The 18,410-nt window shown below is 37.9% G+C and overlaps 1 protein-coding gene and 1 pseudogene across 3 annotated transcripts in view; one reads left to right on the top strand and one right to left on the bottom strand.

The window, feature by feature from the left end:
- DMC1 (DNA meiotic recombinase 1) overlaps positions 1 to 18,410 on the bottom strand; it is a 42,940-nt gene that overhangs the window by 23,173 nt on the left and 1,357 nt on the right. The window contains exons 2-11 of one of the 2 annotated variants that reach the window (XM_081248906.1): positions 18,112 to 18,195; positions 17,383 to 17,427; positions 16,324 to 16,470; positions 13,151 to 13,233; positions 7,342 to 7,394; positions 5,698 to 5,739; positions 4,514 to 4,586; positions 746 to 837; positions 258 to 331; positions 11 to 125 (exon numbers count right to left, since the gene is read on the bottom strand). In XM_081248906.1, the coding sequence (XP_081105032.1) occupies positions 11 to 125; positions 258 to 331; positions 746 to 837; positions 4,514 to 4,586; positions 5,698 to 5,739; positions 7,342 to 7,394; positions 13,151 to 13,233; positions 16,324 to 16,470; positions 17,383 to 17,427; positions 18,112 to 18,162 (775 nt within the window). In that variant the 5' untranslated portion in view covers positions 18,163 to 18,195. The remainder of the gene's footprint in view (positions 1 to 10; positions 126 to 257; positions 332 to 745; positions 838 to 4,513; positions 4,587 to 5,697; positions 5,740 to 7,341; positions 7,395 to 13,150; positions 13,234 to 16,323; positions 16,471 to 17,382; positions 17,428 to 18,111; positions 18,196 to 18,410) is intronic. The other variant, XM_081248907.1, reaches the window with a different exon arrangement.
- Positions 13,694 to 14,641, top strand: LOC308624977 (large ribosomal subunit protein uL22-like; annotated as a pseudogene). The gene has a single exon. The product of its transcript is annotated as a large ribosomal subunit protein uL22-like (transcript).

Below are 18,410 nucleotides of genomic sequence, written 5' to 3'. Positions count from 1 at the left end.
AAAAATCTACCTTCTGAGATTTTTTGGAGTCGTGACAACATCTGGGCCAGTTTTTGCTGCCGTTCAGCCAACTCCCCACGACCACTGAAATCCACTCGGAAAAGTGCCATTATTGAATCAATGATCTGTGTAGGATTAATGTAAAAATAAATAATGCATTTGGAAATGGAGGGAAGAAGTTAATTTGAGTTGGAATCAATAGAAGAAAGATAATATGCTAAATAGTTCTAGATTGAGCAATATTTAAAAGCTCGTACCAATAGTTTGAAGATGCCAGCTTCTTCATGGAACTTTGCTGCTACATAATCAAGTAGCTCCATCTGATGTTCACCTGGTGGGAAATGCAGTGGGAAAATGTTATAAAAACTAGAAGAAGCAGAGGCTAAGATCATGTATGTTCTTGGGAGTCAGGCAAAAGAGAGTCCTTGAAGGATTTTCTTAATTATTTATGACTTTATTAAATATGATTTCATATTCTGCCTTAGCATACATACCAAATGCTACCTTATCCAAAAAGAATGTTACCTCCATTTCAAAGACAAAGAATAAGAAATAATTTGAGAGCATTTCGATGTTTAAGGACTTACCAAATGATAAAATTTGTGGACTGACTAAATAAATTTAGAGAAAAGTAAAATATAAAGAGAAAAGAATAGTGTCCAAATGTTGTAAGCATCACTCAAATAATAAATCAGTGCTGCCAACCTTAAAACAGCTTAAGCATCCAATTGCATGGGGCTCTTACTAGTATATGCACGTGCATAAAGTACATTGTCCAGGACTGCATCATGGTCTACACTGAAGCGATCAGCAATGTCCCGAAGGCGATCTGGACGGCTGGAGTATGCCAGGATTAAGGATTCAATAAATCAATTCCAAAAAGTTTAGACAACAACTACAAAAAATAATACTGTAAGCAAGTGTATCAAAGAGAGGGAAAACACGGTACCTGCAAAGGTATTCTGGAGGATACTAATAATCACTTAAAATCTATATCAGACTTTGTTTTTCATAAGTGCCTCAATTAATGAATACCTTAGGTAGTGATAACAGTGATAGAAATAATGAGACAGTAATGAATTTAAATATTAAATTATCTAAACAATAACCTTGGAAGCTAGTTGTTATGGTCTCTATTACATTTTACAAAGGAGGACACTGACAAACAGAGATTAGGCAAATGACTCAGGATTATGCAGCAAGTCAGTTCCAAGAGAAAAACTAGAAACTAAGATTTGTGAATCTCTGTTGTTCTCAGTTCAATAAACATAGACCTAGTCTAGGAAGATAATATCACTGAATTATAATTCAAGTCAGTTCAAAGTGAATTAATTCACTCTTCATATTCCTCACTTGTTCAACATGAAATAGTTTAATATATCACTAACCACGTGTTGCCAACAAATGATAAATTTGACTACATAAACCAAAGAGTCAAAAAAGTAACTTCAAGGGTCCAGAAGGGAATTATTATCAGATAGTTTCTGGTTTATTTAGGCTTTAAAATCCACTTTCTTCTAAAGGAGTTGTGTTAGCATTTTGAAATTAGTAAATTCATAGGGGGGCAAATTCAGTGTACCTGAAAAGGTATTCTGGAAGATGCTAATAATCACTTATACCTATCTAGACTATAAAGGAGTAATAAACATTCTTTATAGGTCTTTGGTGATCCTAACAATATGTCTATAATATTCTCTAAAGTGAAGTAAGATAAAATAAAATGCACGTCTGTTGTCTAATTTCACTTTGTTTACAGTATTTGTATAATACTGATCATACTATAAGTAACTGTAAAGTAAGGACCATTTTTAATCTTATTTGTGACACTTGGAACTAGTTCAGTAAACACTGAATTGAATTGTCTTTAGGATTTCCCAGCCATCTCTGTCCTACAGCACTATATATGTTTTCTTCAGAGCTTTAGTGACAGCCACTTAAATCTTCTATTGCTGCTGAGTATACCCAGTAGATGTTTTTGGTGGACAAATCAAAGAAGACAAGGAATTGGAAGAGGCAATAAAAAATGTTTTTCACTTTGTCAGTTTTTACAAAGCCGGGTGACTATGTAACCAGGAATGTAAAAGTTGGGCTTATGCTGAAGGGAAGTTCAAATCAATATACAAATGTTTATTAATTGATTCCCATATGGAATCGGTTACCATATTAACCAATTACCAGTGCAAGGCACTGGGGAGGATTTAAGGGTCATAAGATAATCTATGCCATAGGTAAGTGTAAAACATAATTATGTAGGCAAAATATAAACACATAAAAAGAAAAGTACCAAGAGAGAGCAGTATACATGTAAGAGACACTGAAAGAGTGAGAACATTCCACTCAGGCTCCTGCATGTTCTTGCTCCTCCCAGCTGTTCCTCCCTATTCCCTCTTGCATATGACCTGGCTCCTAACTGTTTCTTTCAGCCATTCTTGATAAAATCCAAATTGCCAAAACAGTGGCAGCTATTCTGCAAGAACAATTCCTCCTTCTCAAGAACCATCCTTAATCAACTGTTTCTGAAACTAGCTGAACTCCAGCTGGGCGCCTCTTCCTACAGTCCTATTGTTAAAAAGAATGTCCTCTGAACCTGATATCTCCTCAAACTACCGTATTTCTTCTATTTATTGGCTAATCACACACTGCCTCAATTCCTTACTGTTTATTTGCAACAAGCTTCCATCATCTTACTTTACTGCAAATGGCCTCTTGGACTCCTTAACTGCAAACCTCAGTGATCTTTTTCAGTTTGCACCTTCTCTCTCTCTCTCTCTCTCTCTCTCTCTCTCTGTGGAACATCACTGACTACCATTTTCTTCTTGAAACTTTCCTTATGCTTAGCATCCACAACCAGATATCCTCTTACTTTGTCTGTCTCTACTGATTCGTCTTTTTAGTCCCTCTTCCTAGACATAGGCACACCCCAAAGTTATGTTCTCAGTTCTCTTCTCTTCTCTCTATGTAAGTTCTCTTGCCTCCCCCTGGCTATTCCATCCATATCCTTGGCCCTACCCCTTTCTCAAGCTGAGTCCAACATTTCCAACTGCCATATGGATGTCCCTCTGTACCTCATATTCGACATATTAAAATGAAACATTACCTTTTCTCTGAAACATGATCTTCCCAATTCTGTCATCATTATTCTCCTAGTATCTAGACAAACTTAAGAGTGGTTTCCCAAGACTCTCTTTCCTTTGTCTACCAAATACAGTCATCAAATCTCATTACTTGTCTAGAATATTGCAAAAGAATCCAATTTACACCCATCTTCCAGCTTCAAGGCCCTTCAGGTCTAAGACCCACATTTCCAGTCTTGCTTTCTGAAATAACTTACACTTCAATAAAACTGCAATTCTTTTTGTTACCCAAACAGGTTCTTCTCTTTTTCCTTCTGTATTTTTGTTCAATTCAGACCTTTTCCTTTATTTGAGACCATGACTTTGAGTGAGTCAATAATCTTCTAGCTATTAAGTTAAATCTTTGGAGAAGTAAGAGAATTAAAAACAAATAGGATATAATTTCCTCTCATGTATTTGTTTTGTCAATTTTATACCAAACCCATTTGGAGAAGTGAAACCTTTTTTAAAAAAGGGTGATTTGAGGGACTTCCCTGGTGGCGCAGTGGTTAAGAATCAGCCTGCCAGTGCAGGGGACACGGGTTCGAGCCCTGGTCCGGGAAGGTCCCACATGCCGCGGAGCAACTAAGCCCGTGCGCAACAACTACTGAGCTTGCTCTCTAGAGCCCGCGAGCCACAACTACTGAGCCCGCATGCCACGACTACTGAAGCCCACGACCTAGAGCCTGTGCTCTGCAACAAGAGAAGCCACTGCAATGAGAAGCCCGTGCACCGCAACAAAGAGTAGCCTCCGTTCGCCGCAACTAGAGAAAAGCCCACGCGTAGCAACGAAGACCCAACACAGCCAAAAATAAATAAATTAATAAATTAAATTAATAAATTTAAAAAAAACTATGAAAAAAGGTGATTTGAACATAGAAAACAAACTTATGGTTACCAAAGTGGAAAGAGTGGTGGGGAGGGATAAATTAGGAGTTTGGGATTAACATATACACACTAATATATATAAAATAGATAAGCAACAAGGACCTACTGCCTACTGTATAGCACAGGGAACTATACTCAATATTTTGTAATAACCTAATAACCTATAAGGGAAAAAGAATCTGAAAAAGAATATATATATATATATATATATATATATACACACACATATATATATGTATATAAAACTGGATCACTTTGCTGTACACCTGAAACTAACACAACATTGTAAGTCAACTATACTTCAATAAAAAAATAAAATAAAATAAAATAAAAATTTCAGGGGGAAAAAGTGATTTGCGAACTCAACTAGCAACTGTTTTCCCTTGGCTTTTCTCATTATTGCTGGTTTACAGGGTGATCACAAAATGACATATTTCAAACGGATTCTCTTTTATAGTAACAGTACTATATCTCACTATTATGTTAGCAACTTGTTTAAATAAAAGGGTTACAAAGTATTTTCTGTATCAATGAAGATAATCTTTCCTCCTGAGTAGCCACCTGCTCCTGGAAGTTGAGCTGTCACTAGAAAGCAATTAAAATTTAGTTAATATTAGTAAGAGTGAATAAACTTCGTACAAATGTGTATATAAATTAACATGGTATTTAGGCTGGTTGCAACTCTCTAGCCATGTAGCAAAGAATAATGATCCTTTAGTTTCTAAACAGCATGCTATATTTTTATATTACTAACCAGTGGTAAGATTATAAGTATTCTGCCAGCATAGTAGTAATTCAACAAAGAATGTCAATATCTTTCACAATGGGAGATATTCATGAAATTTAGTTCTCCTAAAGAAGTAGAATTTAAGTATCACTAACTTTTTTCTATAAGAAATAATCATAAATATAATTTATGCTACATAACTCATTTAAGTAACTTTTCAATTAATGTATGTCAAAATTTTAAATGCATTTCCTTTATATGTAGTAAACACTAAGGAATTACTTCACATGAAGTACATACATTATTTCATTTATTTTTCAAAACAACCCTAAGTTTGGCACTATCATTACTCCCGTTTTACTGATAGGGAAAATCTGAAAGGTGAAGCAACTTGCCCCAGGTCATGCAGCTATTATTGACAGAGCTATTTTGATGCCAGAATCCCCTTATTAAACACTTTTCCATGCTCCTTCTACTTAGGTCAAAGAAATGTAGTGTAAATGTCTTTATGCAAAAGGAGGTATTTTTGCTTATTTTGCTTTAGAAACATTTAAGTCTTTTTTAGTTCCAACCTTACTCTATGGAAAGTAAGGAATTCTAGGCCTCAAAAGATTCTCTGACATTCTCATAAATACAATATAGAAAAGATAGAATGGGAAAAATCGAGACCATGAATGAATACCTCTCTCCACCAACACATTCATATACCCATTTACCTCCTCCGTATTTCTATTTAGGTGTTCAGACAGCAGTACATACAATATCACCTCAAGCATCACATATTCAAAGACTAGCTCTGGTATTTGTGTAACCATGGGCAGTTTATGTAATGTCTCTGAGTTTTAGTTTCCTTGCAAGTTTGTTCAGATTACATGAGATTATGTAAGTACCAGGCACAAAGTAGAATAGTAAGTGATCTCTATGATTATTATTGTTATTGCTATTATTGCTGTTGTTACATATCCTTACCACAGAGGGTATGAGAGAGTTGGGTTTTTCCAGTTCGAAATTCTGTGAAATATAGAAAAAAACCATACATAGTTAATTTTTAGATATTTTCATAAAGAATAAATATGGCCTCAGAGTATGGTTTTCTTTTCCACTGTCAAATCTCACACATAAAGTACCTCTGTGTCATGAATGGATTCTGCATATATGAGTACCAGTAGTAAAAACAAATTTTAAAAGGTTTTCTTTTTCAGAACTGTCCTTTAGATAATAATTAACTTAAACCAAATTTTCCTTAGGAATAGTTATATAAATGAAAGTTTAAGACTCCACCACAGGAATGAGAGTCTGGGGTTCTCCCACTGACCTGAGATCCTCAGGGGGGATCCCAGAGGGATCCTCAGATTGGTGGTATTCCCTAGCTACCAACAAAAGCAAATTCTCTCCGGAGAAAAATGTCCCCACTCACCAATTTAGGCCTATTGAACTCCAACAGATTAAAATCAAGAAATAAGCTCACAAATATCAATGAATACAACAGCAGGTAAGCCATTAAGACTGAGAGTCAACTGAAATAAACACAGATTTATTTCTCCAAGTCAACAGAAACATCAACACCAAAAAAACAAAACAAAACAAAAAACAGGGACTTCCCTGGTGGTCCAGTGGTTAAGACTCCATGCTCCCAATGCAGGAGGCCCAGGTTCCATCCCAGGTCAGGGAACTAGATCCTGCATGCTGCAATTAAGAGCCCACATGCTACAACTAAAAGATCCCGTGGGGGCTTCCCTGGTGGCGCAGTGGTTGGGAGTCCACCTGCCGATGCAGGGGACGCGGGTTCGTGCCCTGGTCCGGGAGGATCCCACATGCCGCGGAGCGGTTGGGCCCGTGAGCCATGGCCGCTGAGCCTGGGCGTCCGGAGCCTGTGCTCCAAAACGGGAGAGGCCATGGCAGTGAGAGGCCCTGGCAGTGAGAGGCCCGCGTACCGCAAAAACAAACAAACAAACAAAACGATCCCGTGTGCTGCAACTAAGTCCTGATGCAGCCAAATAAATAAATAAAATAAATATTAAAAAATAAACAACAACAACAACCAAAAAACAGATTTAGTTCTCTGAGGACTGAAAATACTGGAACTGTCAGGAATAGTACATAACATAGCTATGCATGAACTTTTTTTTTTTTGACCACACTGTGTGGCCCGTGGGATTCTAGTTCCCCAACCAGGGACCAAAACTGGGCCCTTGGCAGTGAGAGCGCAGAGTCCTAACCACTGGACCGCCAGGGAATTCCTGACTTTTTTTTTAAATAGAGGCTACAATAAGGGAAGGGAAATCTATTCTCTGTGTTCCTGAAACATGTATTTTTTAGAAATAAGATCGGTCTCATTATACAACTACCCTCTGAAGGTATGACAGAAAAAAATTCTAATCTCTTCTATAGGAATCAGAGATAAAAAGATGAAAAACGCCAATAAAACTCATCTGTTAATGTTGGAATGTATTTTAATTGCAGCCCAGAACGATCTTGCATTATGATAACTGATATTTCATCATAAGTTCCAAAATAGATACAATTTACAATTGACTACTTAATTATATATATATATGGGTGTGTATATATACACATATTTTTCATAAAACAAAATATTAAGGTTCTACCTACCTCCAAAAGCTTCTGTGATTGCCATGCTTTCAATTCCACCTCCTAGCAACTTACTAGAAATAGAAAGTAAGCTTTAGTAACTGGAACAGAAATAGAGATATCAAGAAAGGAGAAAGTGCTAACATCATTAGTATCATTTCTATCTATCTATATATCTTTCTATCTGTCCAACATGAACAGGAATTCTTGGCTGAATAAATGGCTTCCCACCTGTTTAGATCACAGGTTATACTGTGTATGGGCAGGGGGATCAACAAAACAATTTATAAGCCCTGTTGTTCTTAACTCCTGTGTACCAATAGGAAATGGGCTATGCAGGGCTTATATTTCAGTAATTCTAAAGAACTGAACTGGAGTGCAAATAAATGATTTTTAGTTATTAATTGGGTTTTTCATATTGTGCTGGGACTATGTTTCTAAAAGTCAACTGAATATCCAATTTTTTTTAATGTACTGAAAAACATGAAAAATAGATATTAGGAGAATCCAGTGATTGTCACCATGATTGGCTTATCTCACACAAACCAAATTCTATGAAGAACATGTCAGAATAGAAAATATTCAAAGACGTGACAGGTAACGCTAGCAGACAGAAGAATAACGGTCAGATTTTGACAGCATGCACTTAACTGGTAATGCAGTGATTCAGCGCATTTAATACATACTCTTGATATGGAAAGACCTAAAGTTAATTAATCTCATTCATTCATTTAATGCAACAAATATTAATTATGGCAATTGTGCTAAGACCTGGTAAGAGCACTTTTAAAATCTTTGTAGTTAGTTATTTATTTTTGTCTGCGTTGGGTCTTTGTTGCTGTGCACTGGCTTTCTCTAGTTGTGGTGAGCTGGGGCTACTCTTCGTTGTGGTGCACGGGCTTCTCATTGCAGTGGCTTCTCTTGTTGCAGAGCACGGGCTCTAGGTGCATGGGCTTCAGTAGTTGCAGCACGCGGGCTCAGTAGTTGTGGCTCACAGGCCCTAGAGCGCAGGCTCAGTAGTTGTGGCGCATGGGCTTAGTTGCTCCGCAGCATATGGGATCTTCCCAGACCAGGGCTCGAACCCGTGTCCCCTGCATTGGCAGGTGGATTCTTAACCACTGCGCCACCAGGGAAGCCCAAAAATCTTTGTAGTTTTTATTAGCATGACGTTTGGGACATGGTCACAGATTAGACAAAGCTTTAAGAGATGGATAATCTAACAGATTTACACTTACATAGTTTAAGAGAGCAGCTTAAATGTAAACTGAAGTAATGTTGGAAGTTATCCACAGATTTAGTGAGGGCTATGGACTTTAATGAGAAGAAGAAAAATCTAGATACTGACCCGCATAAAGGACATGGTGGAGAGACCACGCCATTTGGTGGGTTGGCCAAAAAGTTCGTTCGGGTTTTCTGCAAGATGTTCCGGAGAAACCCTAACGAACTCTTTGGCTAACCCAATACTTAGGGATTCTATAAACCTACCAACTATTAGAGAGAGTTTTACTGATACTTGGTCCTCCTCATCTTGAGAAAAATCACCCTGAAAGGCTATAGCTCTGGAAAATCTCAGACAAAATTTCTGGTTGATATGCTGAAAAAGTGACCCCAAAATTTAACTGAAAGGGTACCCCAAATTACTTGGGATAGCATAATTGTTCCCTTATGAAACTCAGGAAAATTTACAATTAGGTACAGAAATAGTGTTTTTAAATCTAGGAAGATTTAAAAATGGAGACACAAATCAAACCCACAGATTACTATTTTCATATTAAATTTGGGAATAATCTGTGCATATTTGGTCCCTGAGAATTTTCAAAATTTAAGAGAATTTGACATTTTTATAATAACACATTAGCCTCTAATTGATTAAATGATATAGACCTGCAGTTTCTAAGTTGATAACTAAGTTTATACCCAGTATTTGAACATTTAAGAGTGTCTAAGACTCACTATACTTATAAGTTTAATTTATTAAATTTATAAGACATTCAGATAATTGGAAAGATTTTAATAATTACACAGATAAAGTTCTTAGAGGAAATATAATATAATAAATTTATAAATATAATTTAAAATGTTTAAGGGAATTTAGTTAACCATATTAGAAAGGCTCCCTTAAAATTTGCCAAATTTATAAACAGACTTGCAGCTTAAGAAAAAATTATATAACATTTAAACAAATAAAATATTAATTAAAAAAAATCTAGCTCCTGAGTAATCTTTTATGTGCCCCAAAACCCAACATTGAGGACATCAGAAAGCTCACTATGAGAGTAATAATTTCTCTAAGCCGAATGGTTCTTAAACCATGACGTGGTAGAGCAACTGGAGAATATCAAGTTGTCATTTGAATCAAGTTTTATTTATTTATTTATTTATTTATTTATTTATTTATTTAGGCTGCACTGGGTCTTAGTTGCGGCACGCGGGATCTTTTAGCTGTGGCATGTGGACTTCTTAGTTGCGTCATGCGTGCAGGATCTAGTTCCCTGGCCAGGAATAGAACCTGGCCCCCTGCATTAGGAGCATGGAGTTCCACCCACTGGACCACCAGGGAAGTCCTGGAATCAAGTTACCTTGACCAATTTGTCTTGGACCAAAGACTTTTCCTTAGCTGTTACTTGAAAAAAAGTTCTGTGATTTTAAAAATTTGAGGCAATGCTAGGTTAAAGAGGTGTTTTATTTCACTGCAGGAATTCAGACCCTTTAATAAAATGTGTGAATCTCCAAGAGGAGAATATAGTATATTGCACTTCCCTAACTTATTTTATTCACTATTTGTTTATTCATTCAATTAGTCATTCTACAAATATTTATTGAACACCTAGTTTGTGTTAGAGATTGCTCTATGCCCTTGGAGTAAAGCAGAGAACAAAAGAGACAGAAATCCATCACTTCATGGAGCTTCCATTCTAATAAGAGAACAGACAATAAACTTAAGTAAAATTTGTGGTATGTCAGTTGTTATTAAATGGTATGGATAAAAATTAGATCCAGAGGGCTTCCCTGGTGGCGCAGTGGTTGAGTCCACCTGCCGATGCAGGGGACATGGGTTCGTGCCCCGGTCCGGGAAGAGCCCACATGCTGTGGAGCGGCTAGGCCCGTGAGCCATGGCCGCTGAGCCTGCGCGTCCAGAGCCTGTGCTCCGCAACGGGAGAGGCCACAACAGTGAGAGGCCCGCGTACTAAAAAAAAAAAAAAAAAAATTAGATCCAGCGAGGGGATAAGATGTGCAGAGGATGAAGATGGGGAGTTTTAAAATAAATTTTCAAATAAAGTGATCAGAGAAGGCCTTAGTGAGAAGTGGACATTTTAACAAAGATCTGAAAAACCTGACAGCAAGTCATGAACATAATGACGAAAGAGTGTTCCGGGCAGAGGGAATGCTAAGTGCAAAGGCCCTGACATGGGAGTGTAACTGGCATGTTCTAGGAATAGCAAAGAAGTTAGTGTGGTTGGTACATAGTAAACCACAAGATGAATTAAAGATGAGCTTAGATTTGAGATTAGAGAGGATTTTGGTTTTTGCTCTGAGTGAGATGGGGAGTCATTAGGATGTTTTGGGCAGAGGAGTATTATGATCTGACCTATGTTTTAAAAGGATTATTCTGGCTCCTATGTGAAGAATAAATGGTAGGGGCAAGATCTAAAGGAGGGAAGTTAGTTAGAAGTTATTATTAATAATCCAGAAGAGATACTAACAGGTGTTTTAGACCAGTGAGGTAACAAAGGAGAAGGTGGTGAGAAGTAATTGAATTTGTATTTCTTCTCTTTCTCTGTACACATATAGACACAAATAGAAAAAAAAATTATATGTATATATACACACATATATATATATAAACTTTCTATTATGGACAATTTCAAACATACAAAAGTAGACAAAAACAGTATAATAATGAACCTTCATGTACCTATAACTCAGCTTCAAAAATTATCAGCTATGAACTCATGGTCAACCTTTTTTCATATAAACCTCCAACCACTTCCTTCCCTTTTCATATTACTTTAAGCACATCCTAGGCAACATATCATTTCATCCTAAATATTTCCGTAGGTATCTCTACAAGATGAAGACTCTTATTTTTAACATAACTGCATTACCATTATCACACCTAAAAAATTAGTAATTCCTTAATATCAACTATCTAGTAAGTGTTCAGTTTTCAGTCTCATATGTCTTATTATCCGTGTGTGTTTGAATCAGGATCCAAAATAAGATCCACATACTGGGATTAGGTGACATGTCTTTCAAATCTCTTTTAATATCTAGGTCTTCTCCCTGATTCCATCTCTTTTTTTTTTATTCCTTATAGTTTATTTGTTGAAGAAACTGGTTGGTTTTTTTTTTTAAATATAAGGATTGTTTTGTTTTGTTTATAAATTTATTTATTTATTTTTGGCTGCACTGGGTCTTCGTAGCTGCGCGGTCTTTCTCTAGTTGCTGCGAGCGGGGGCTACTCTTCGCTGCAGTGCACGGTCTTCTCATTGCGGTGGCTTCTCTTGTTGCGGAGCACGGGCTCTAGGTCCGCGGGCTTCAGTAGCTGTGGCACGTGGGCTCTGTAGTTGTGGCTCGCGGGCTCTAGAGCACAGGCTCAATAGTTGTGGCACACGGGCTTAGTCGCTCCACGGCATGTGGGATCTTCCCGGACCAGGGCACAAACCTGTGTCCCCTGCATTGGCAGGCGGATTCTTAACCACTGCGCCACCAGGGAAGCCCGGTTGGTTTGTTCTGACTAAACATATTTGAAGGTAGAGCAGACAGGATTTGTTAATAGATTAGAGTTAGGGTGTGAGAGGGGAAAAGAGGTGCTAAGGATGACACTAAGCTTTCAGATCTGAGGATCAAAAAGAGTTCAGGATGAGGGAGATTTTAGGAGGAGCAGATCTGGGGCAAAGATCAGAAGTTTGGTTTCAGACCTGTGAAGTCTGAGCTGCCTAGCAGACATTCAAGTGGAGGCATGTTTGACTATGAACTCTTTTTTTCTTGCAGTTTTTTGTGAGGTCAGGGTTTTGAGGAATACTTTGAAGAAATACTGCTTTTGTTCAAATTGATCTTGGTCACTGCTCTGACTTATGAAACAGTAACTCTGCCCACTAAGGTAGAGAAAAAAACCACATTCTAGTCAACTTGCATTGGGAAGATGATAACTGTGTCTCAGGAATCATAAGATGATAAATAAAAAGGGAAGTTAAAACTGCTGAGGCTGAAGAGCAAAACCAACACTGCATTATTTCTTCTAAAATATTCACTCTAACAACTGATTTTTCAGTAAAACCAAAAGTGAAATGGAATTTCCTTCATCAGTGGAGAAGAAAAGAGAAATGAAAAGTTAAACTAATTTTTTTAATGGTTTATAGATTAATATAGGTTGATTTAGAAACTACTTATATTTTGGGTCTGAATTTCTTGTAAGAATTTTTTTTTTTTTTGCGGTACGCAGGCCTCTCACTGTTGTGGCCTCTCCCGTTGCGGAGCACAGGCTCCGGACGCGCAGGCTCAGCGGCCATGGACCACGGGCCCAGCCGCTCCGCGGCATGTGGGATCCTCCCGGACCGGGGCACGAACCAGTGTCCCCTGCATCGGCAGGCGGACTCTCAACCACTGCGCCACCAGGGAAGCCCTCTTGTAAGAAATTTAATCCTGTTTTTATAAGCAGTCTGGAATTTATTTGCTTCAGTTGCCTTTTGAGAAAAAAAAAAAAACTTCTGCAAAATAAGAAGCTATTTCTACTACTTATAGTCAAAATAACAACCTGGATAGAGGAAAAGAAATATAGTATTCCAAAGATTATGCTTAGTGGTTATAAAAAATATGAGATACATACTCAAATTCCTGGCTCCCAGTGGTGATATGGAAAACCATCTTCCTCTTCTCACTATACTCAAATGCAGTCAGGAATCCTGGTTCCTACAGAAAGACAAAAGAAAAAGTTCAAAAAGGGTATAAGATGATGGTTTTAATTTCAAATCCCACCAAAAGCTATATACTTGATTACCAGGGTCATCATTTGATATAAGCTACAGTTCATTTGTCTTTGAAGGCAGCACAAGATCATGCTTAAGGACATAGGCTATTATCTTCAAATAGATAACCAACAAGGACCTACTGTATAACACAGGGAACTCTGCTCAATATTCTGTAATGACCTATATGGGAAAAGAATTTGAAAAAGAATAGAAAAAAATAGATTAATTAAATTAAATTTTTAAAAAAGACTGCAATGATGGCATTTCTTAGGACACCTTTGGATTAATCATGAAAACAACAACTCTCTGAGTAGCTGCTGGCAGCGTTTAGTACATATATGAGTTACTGTAAATATATGTTGACAGAATTATTCTTGCTCACTTCCAGGTGACCTCTAAAAATGGTTTGTTATTCACTTGACCCAGAAAACCCCACGAAATCATGCAAATCAAGAGGTTCAAATCTTCGTGTTCACTTTAAGAGCACTCGTGAAACTGCCCAGGCCATTAAGGGTATGCATATCTGAAAAGCCACCAAGTATCTGAAGGATGTCACTTTAAAGAAGCAATGTGTGCCATTCCGACTTTACAATGGTGGAGCTGGTAGGTGTGCCCAGGCGAAACAGTGGGGCTGGACTCAGGGTTGGTGGCCCAAAAAGAGTGCTGAATTTTTACTGCACATGCTCAAAAATGCAGAGAGTAATGCTGAACTTAAGGGCTTAGATGTAGATTCTCTGGTCATTGAGCACATCCAGGTGAACAAAGCCCCCAAGATGTGGCACAGGACTTACAAAGCTTATGGTCGGATCAACCCATACATGACCTCTCCCTGCCATATTGAATGATCCTTATTGAAAAAGAACAGATTGTTCCTAAACCAGAAGAGGAGGTTACACAGAAGAAAAAGACATTCCAGAAAAAAAAAAAGAGTTTAAATAAAATAAAATTTAAAAATCAAAAAAAAAAAAAGGAGTTATGGGGAAGGGATGGTGGTAATGGCTGCAACAACAATGTGAATGTATTTAATACCACTGAACTGTATACCTAAGAATGATTAAGATGGTAAATTTTATGTTATGTGTATTTTACCACAATAAAAAAAAGAAAAAATTTAAAAAAAAAAGAACACAGGCTCTTGAGTCACCCTACCAAGGTTCAAGATATGTCTCTAATACTTATTAGCTGTGTGATGTCAGGTAAACTACTTAATCTTGCTGTACTTTGGCTTCCTCTTTCGGGTCAAACGGGGATAATAGTGTCTCTTTCATAGGTGAGTTGTAAGGATTAAATGAGATATATTTATGGCATAAAGTAGAATGGTACTTTACTAAGTGATTCAGTTGATTTCATTCAATAGCATCATTTCCTCCAGCTCTAGAAGTTGGAAGGAGCACAGGAATTTCAGTTTTCAATATTCATGATACAATATTTTTCACGTTAGATATACTACATATTGGTTGAATTAATGAGCTACAGCTGATGCAGTGTTATAACTAGTGAAAATAGGTCCTGATGTGGTCTAATGTATTCCCCTCTTTGTTGTTTTATACTATGACAGTGGTTCTCAAACTTCAGAGAACTTGAAGTGGGGGAAAAGTGCATGCCCAATCCTAATTCAATGAGCCTGGGCCTCTGTGTTCTTTACAAGCCACTCCAGATGATTCTGATACATACCACTGTACTGTGAAGTTAACTGTCTCTCTCTGTCTCTGTCTGTCTCTCCCTCTATGTCTCTATCGTTTTCTCTTTCTTTCAGAATAAATAGCTTTAGTTAAGAAATGATAAGACTCTTGGTGCATTAGTAGGTACATGAGAAGGAGAGAGGTTCTTTTCTTTGGTAATAGAATTATTTTCCAAAAAAAAACAAGACAAATGCCTAGGAGCTATAAAGTAACAGTTTCCCAAACCCTGGGTACTGCCCTAGGGCTTCATTAGATACCCTGGCAGTTATGGAACTGACTTGAAGGTATACTTCCCGAGTACTGAGAAGGTAAAGTAACTGAGCTGTGTTCAGAGCAGTTCACTTGGGTCCTCTCCAAGCTCAGGGCCACACTGCATCACTCTCATGCCTCAACTGCCTCTGGAGAAGGAAACTGGAGGGCTGTCAGTGAAGAGACTTTCTAGGACTTGGTGGGAATGAGAGCCTCACGTACACATGTAGAAAAGGAGAAGCCTGCTCTTCTGCAAAGAGGGAGACTTTGTCTTTCTGCATATTCTTATTTCCAGAGCTGGTGCTTCCAGTGGCCCCCAAAAGCTCTACACAAAAGCTTGGGTCAATGGCATGTGTTTTTGCTTGGAGCCTCTCAGCTGCATAGGTCTCTTGTGTTCTGTGGGCCCAGCTACAAGGTATAGGTTTCACTTAGCTTTAAGCTCAGGTGCCTCAGTGAGGACATTCTTGGTCATATCTATCTTAACTGCACACATGTAGACCCAGTCACTCTTGTCATTTTCAAATGCAATGCTCTCTTATCAAATGCCTAAAGCAGGAGAGAGCAACTTCTTTGTTGCTGAGCACTTCACAACAGCCATAGATACAATGTTTGAGGAGATAAGACAAAAATAAGGAGGAGGAAGATAAAAAATATGAAAAGGAGGGAATTCCCTGGCAGTCCAGTGGCTAGGACTTGGTGCTCTCACTGCCCGGGGGCCCAGGTTCAATCCCTGGTCCCGGAACTAGGATCCTGCAAGTCACGTGGTATGGCCAAAAAAAAAAAAAAAAAGAAAGAAAAGGAGAAGGAAAGGCAGAGACACAGAAAGGGAAAAAAGTAATATAAAGGGAGACAAAAAGAAAAGTTTCGGTAAAAAATAATTACCTTCATAGTTTTCCAGGTCTCTTAACCCCTGTCTCATTCCTTCAGAAATTAATTGCTTTGAAACCGACATGATGAAAAGTTAACATGGGGCGTATAATATCTTGTGAGCTACAGGAACTCAGAGTTCTCATAATAGTTCTAGTGTACATAATGAGAAAGGCTACAGAGACTCACAGGGCCCTTCTAAGGTAAAATAACAAAGAATGGATTTTGCTTACAATAAGCTTGTTGGCTGCCTCTTTAATCTTGTCCACTTTTGCTTCTGAGAGCCCTTTGACATTGCATAGCGCTCTTCTTGTTGTCATTTGTATCCCTTTGATGGTACAGATGCCTACTGACTTCAGTTTCTTAATGTCAGCCACATTCTGTAAGTAAAAGAATGGGTGCAGCAGATTGAGAAAATGCCAGCCTGAAAGGCTCCCATACTATGTCATGTGCTTTTGTGTCCATCTACTTCCATCATGATGCCAATTTTATACAAGCGGCCAGGTGGAACCCACCCACCATGTAGCCAAATGTTCTGGAAATATCTGAGTAGAACATACCCAGCATGATGCCAAATGTTCTGGCTGTGCCCTGATTTCCCAAGAATGTTAGTGAGACCATGGCAATGTAACAAGGAATTCAAAAGAAAAGTCTGTTAGTAGGAAAGCTAACAAATTTATCACACATTCACCCCCTCAGTTCAGCTCCTTCCTTCTACAGAACTTCATTGCCAAAATGTTCTTTAAAATTTTTTTAAAGATTTTTTTCTTTACCCTTGGAGAATGCAAATAACTACATAACCAAAAGACCAAGATTTTCTCTTGCTCCAATTTTCTAAATTCAACTGAAAAAGATTAAATGTGAGGGTTTCAAAGGGTAATGTCAGAGAAGTTTTACTGCCAACTGATTGCTATTGAAATTCATCTAGCTAGTTACTTAAAGTCTTGATTTCTGTCAACGTCATTTAATCACATGACACAGAAGGTGAATTTTCTGTTGATGAAAACAGTAGATAGCTCTGAATGCCTCCAGCTGGACCAGTGGTTCTCAACTGGGGGCAATTTTGCCCCCTGGGGACACTTGACAATATCTGGAGAAATTTTTGGTTGTCACAACTAGAGAGTTGCTACTGGCATATAGTGAGTGGTTAGGAGTCAGGATGCTGCTAAACACCCTAAAATGCACAGGACAGTCTCCCACAACAAAGAATTACCCAGTTCCAAATGCCAATAAAGTCAAGCCCAAGAAACTCTAAAATGGACAATTTCACACAGCATTGAAAAAATACTTACAATTCCATGTTTTTGTAACAGGTCAATGTCTTGAAACAAAGATTCCTAAAGGACATGGAACAGAAAAAAAAGGAGTGTTGATTCTTCATATCCAACCGTTTCACATATTTTAAAGAGTTAATTCAGTGTTATGAGTCACTCCAAAATGCCTCAAATTCCACTTCTCTAGACAGACTGAGGTAGGATCAATAATGCTTTTTCAAACACATTGTTACATACTTAAAAGAAGTGCCAACACTGGAAGCAATGTGAAGCCCAACAGGCACCCGTGATCTTAGTTCCCCGACCAGGGATCGAACCCGAGTCCCCTGTAGTGGACACACGGAGTCCTAACCACTGGACCACCAGAGAAGTCCCATGGTCTCTCCAAATTTTTAAGACCTTAATCCAAAAGAGTGGAACAGCACAATCTATTTTAAAATATGTTTTCTCAATCTTCTTCCCCACCAGACCGTGCACTCCTTCCTCTGCTATTCGGTACCAGTAAGCATAGGTACCAGTATGGCCATACCAGTTGTTAAATTATTAAAATACTTTCATGCCAGCTGCTAAGTAGCTAATCTTAGCACCCCTTGCCAAACAAGTTGTTACATATTTGTAATATTGCCTCTCTCCAGAACTATGTTTTATTTCTAATCTCAGTTTCTAAAAATAGTAGTTAACAGAGAAGGAACTTCATTTTTGTAGAAAGACTGAGTGTCTAGATATCTTTCAACATTCTAGCCATACTTCTTCATCTTGGAATCCTGGTTCTTCCAGCACAACTTGATCCTCCTTCATATTGAAAGGTGAACAGCAGAAAAATAATCAATTCTGGAAAAATAAGAAATATTAAGAAGTAGTCATAGATCATATAGTACAAAATCCTTTGCCCATAGACCTTCTTGATTTCATTTCAGATATCAAGGACCAGAAGGACAATTAGAAAAATATTTAGTTTGGAACAACTGGGCTGGCCTATCTTCTTTCTCCAAGCCTGTGGCATTATGTCTTTTGTTGGTGTGTGTATGTGGCGATGGGGACTTAGT

Source organism: Mesoplodon bidens, assembly GCF_964165515.1.
Source record: "Mesoplodon bidens genome assembly, chromosome: 11".
Classification (NCBI taxonomy): domain Eukaryota; kingdom Metazoa; phylum Chordata; class Mammalia; order Artiodactyla; family Ziphiidae; genus Mesoplodon; species Mesoplodon bidens.
This window is presented reverse-complemented; position numbering and strand designations above follow the sequence as displayed.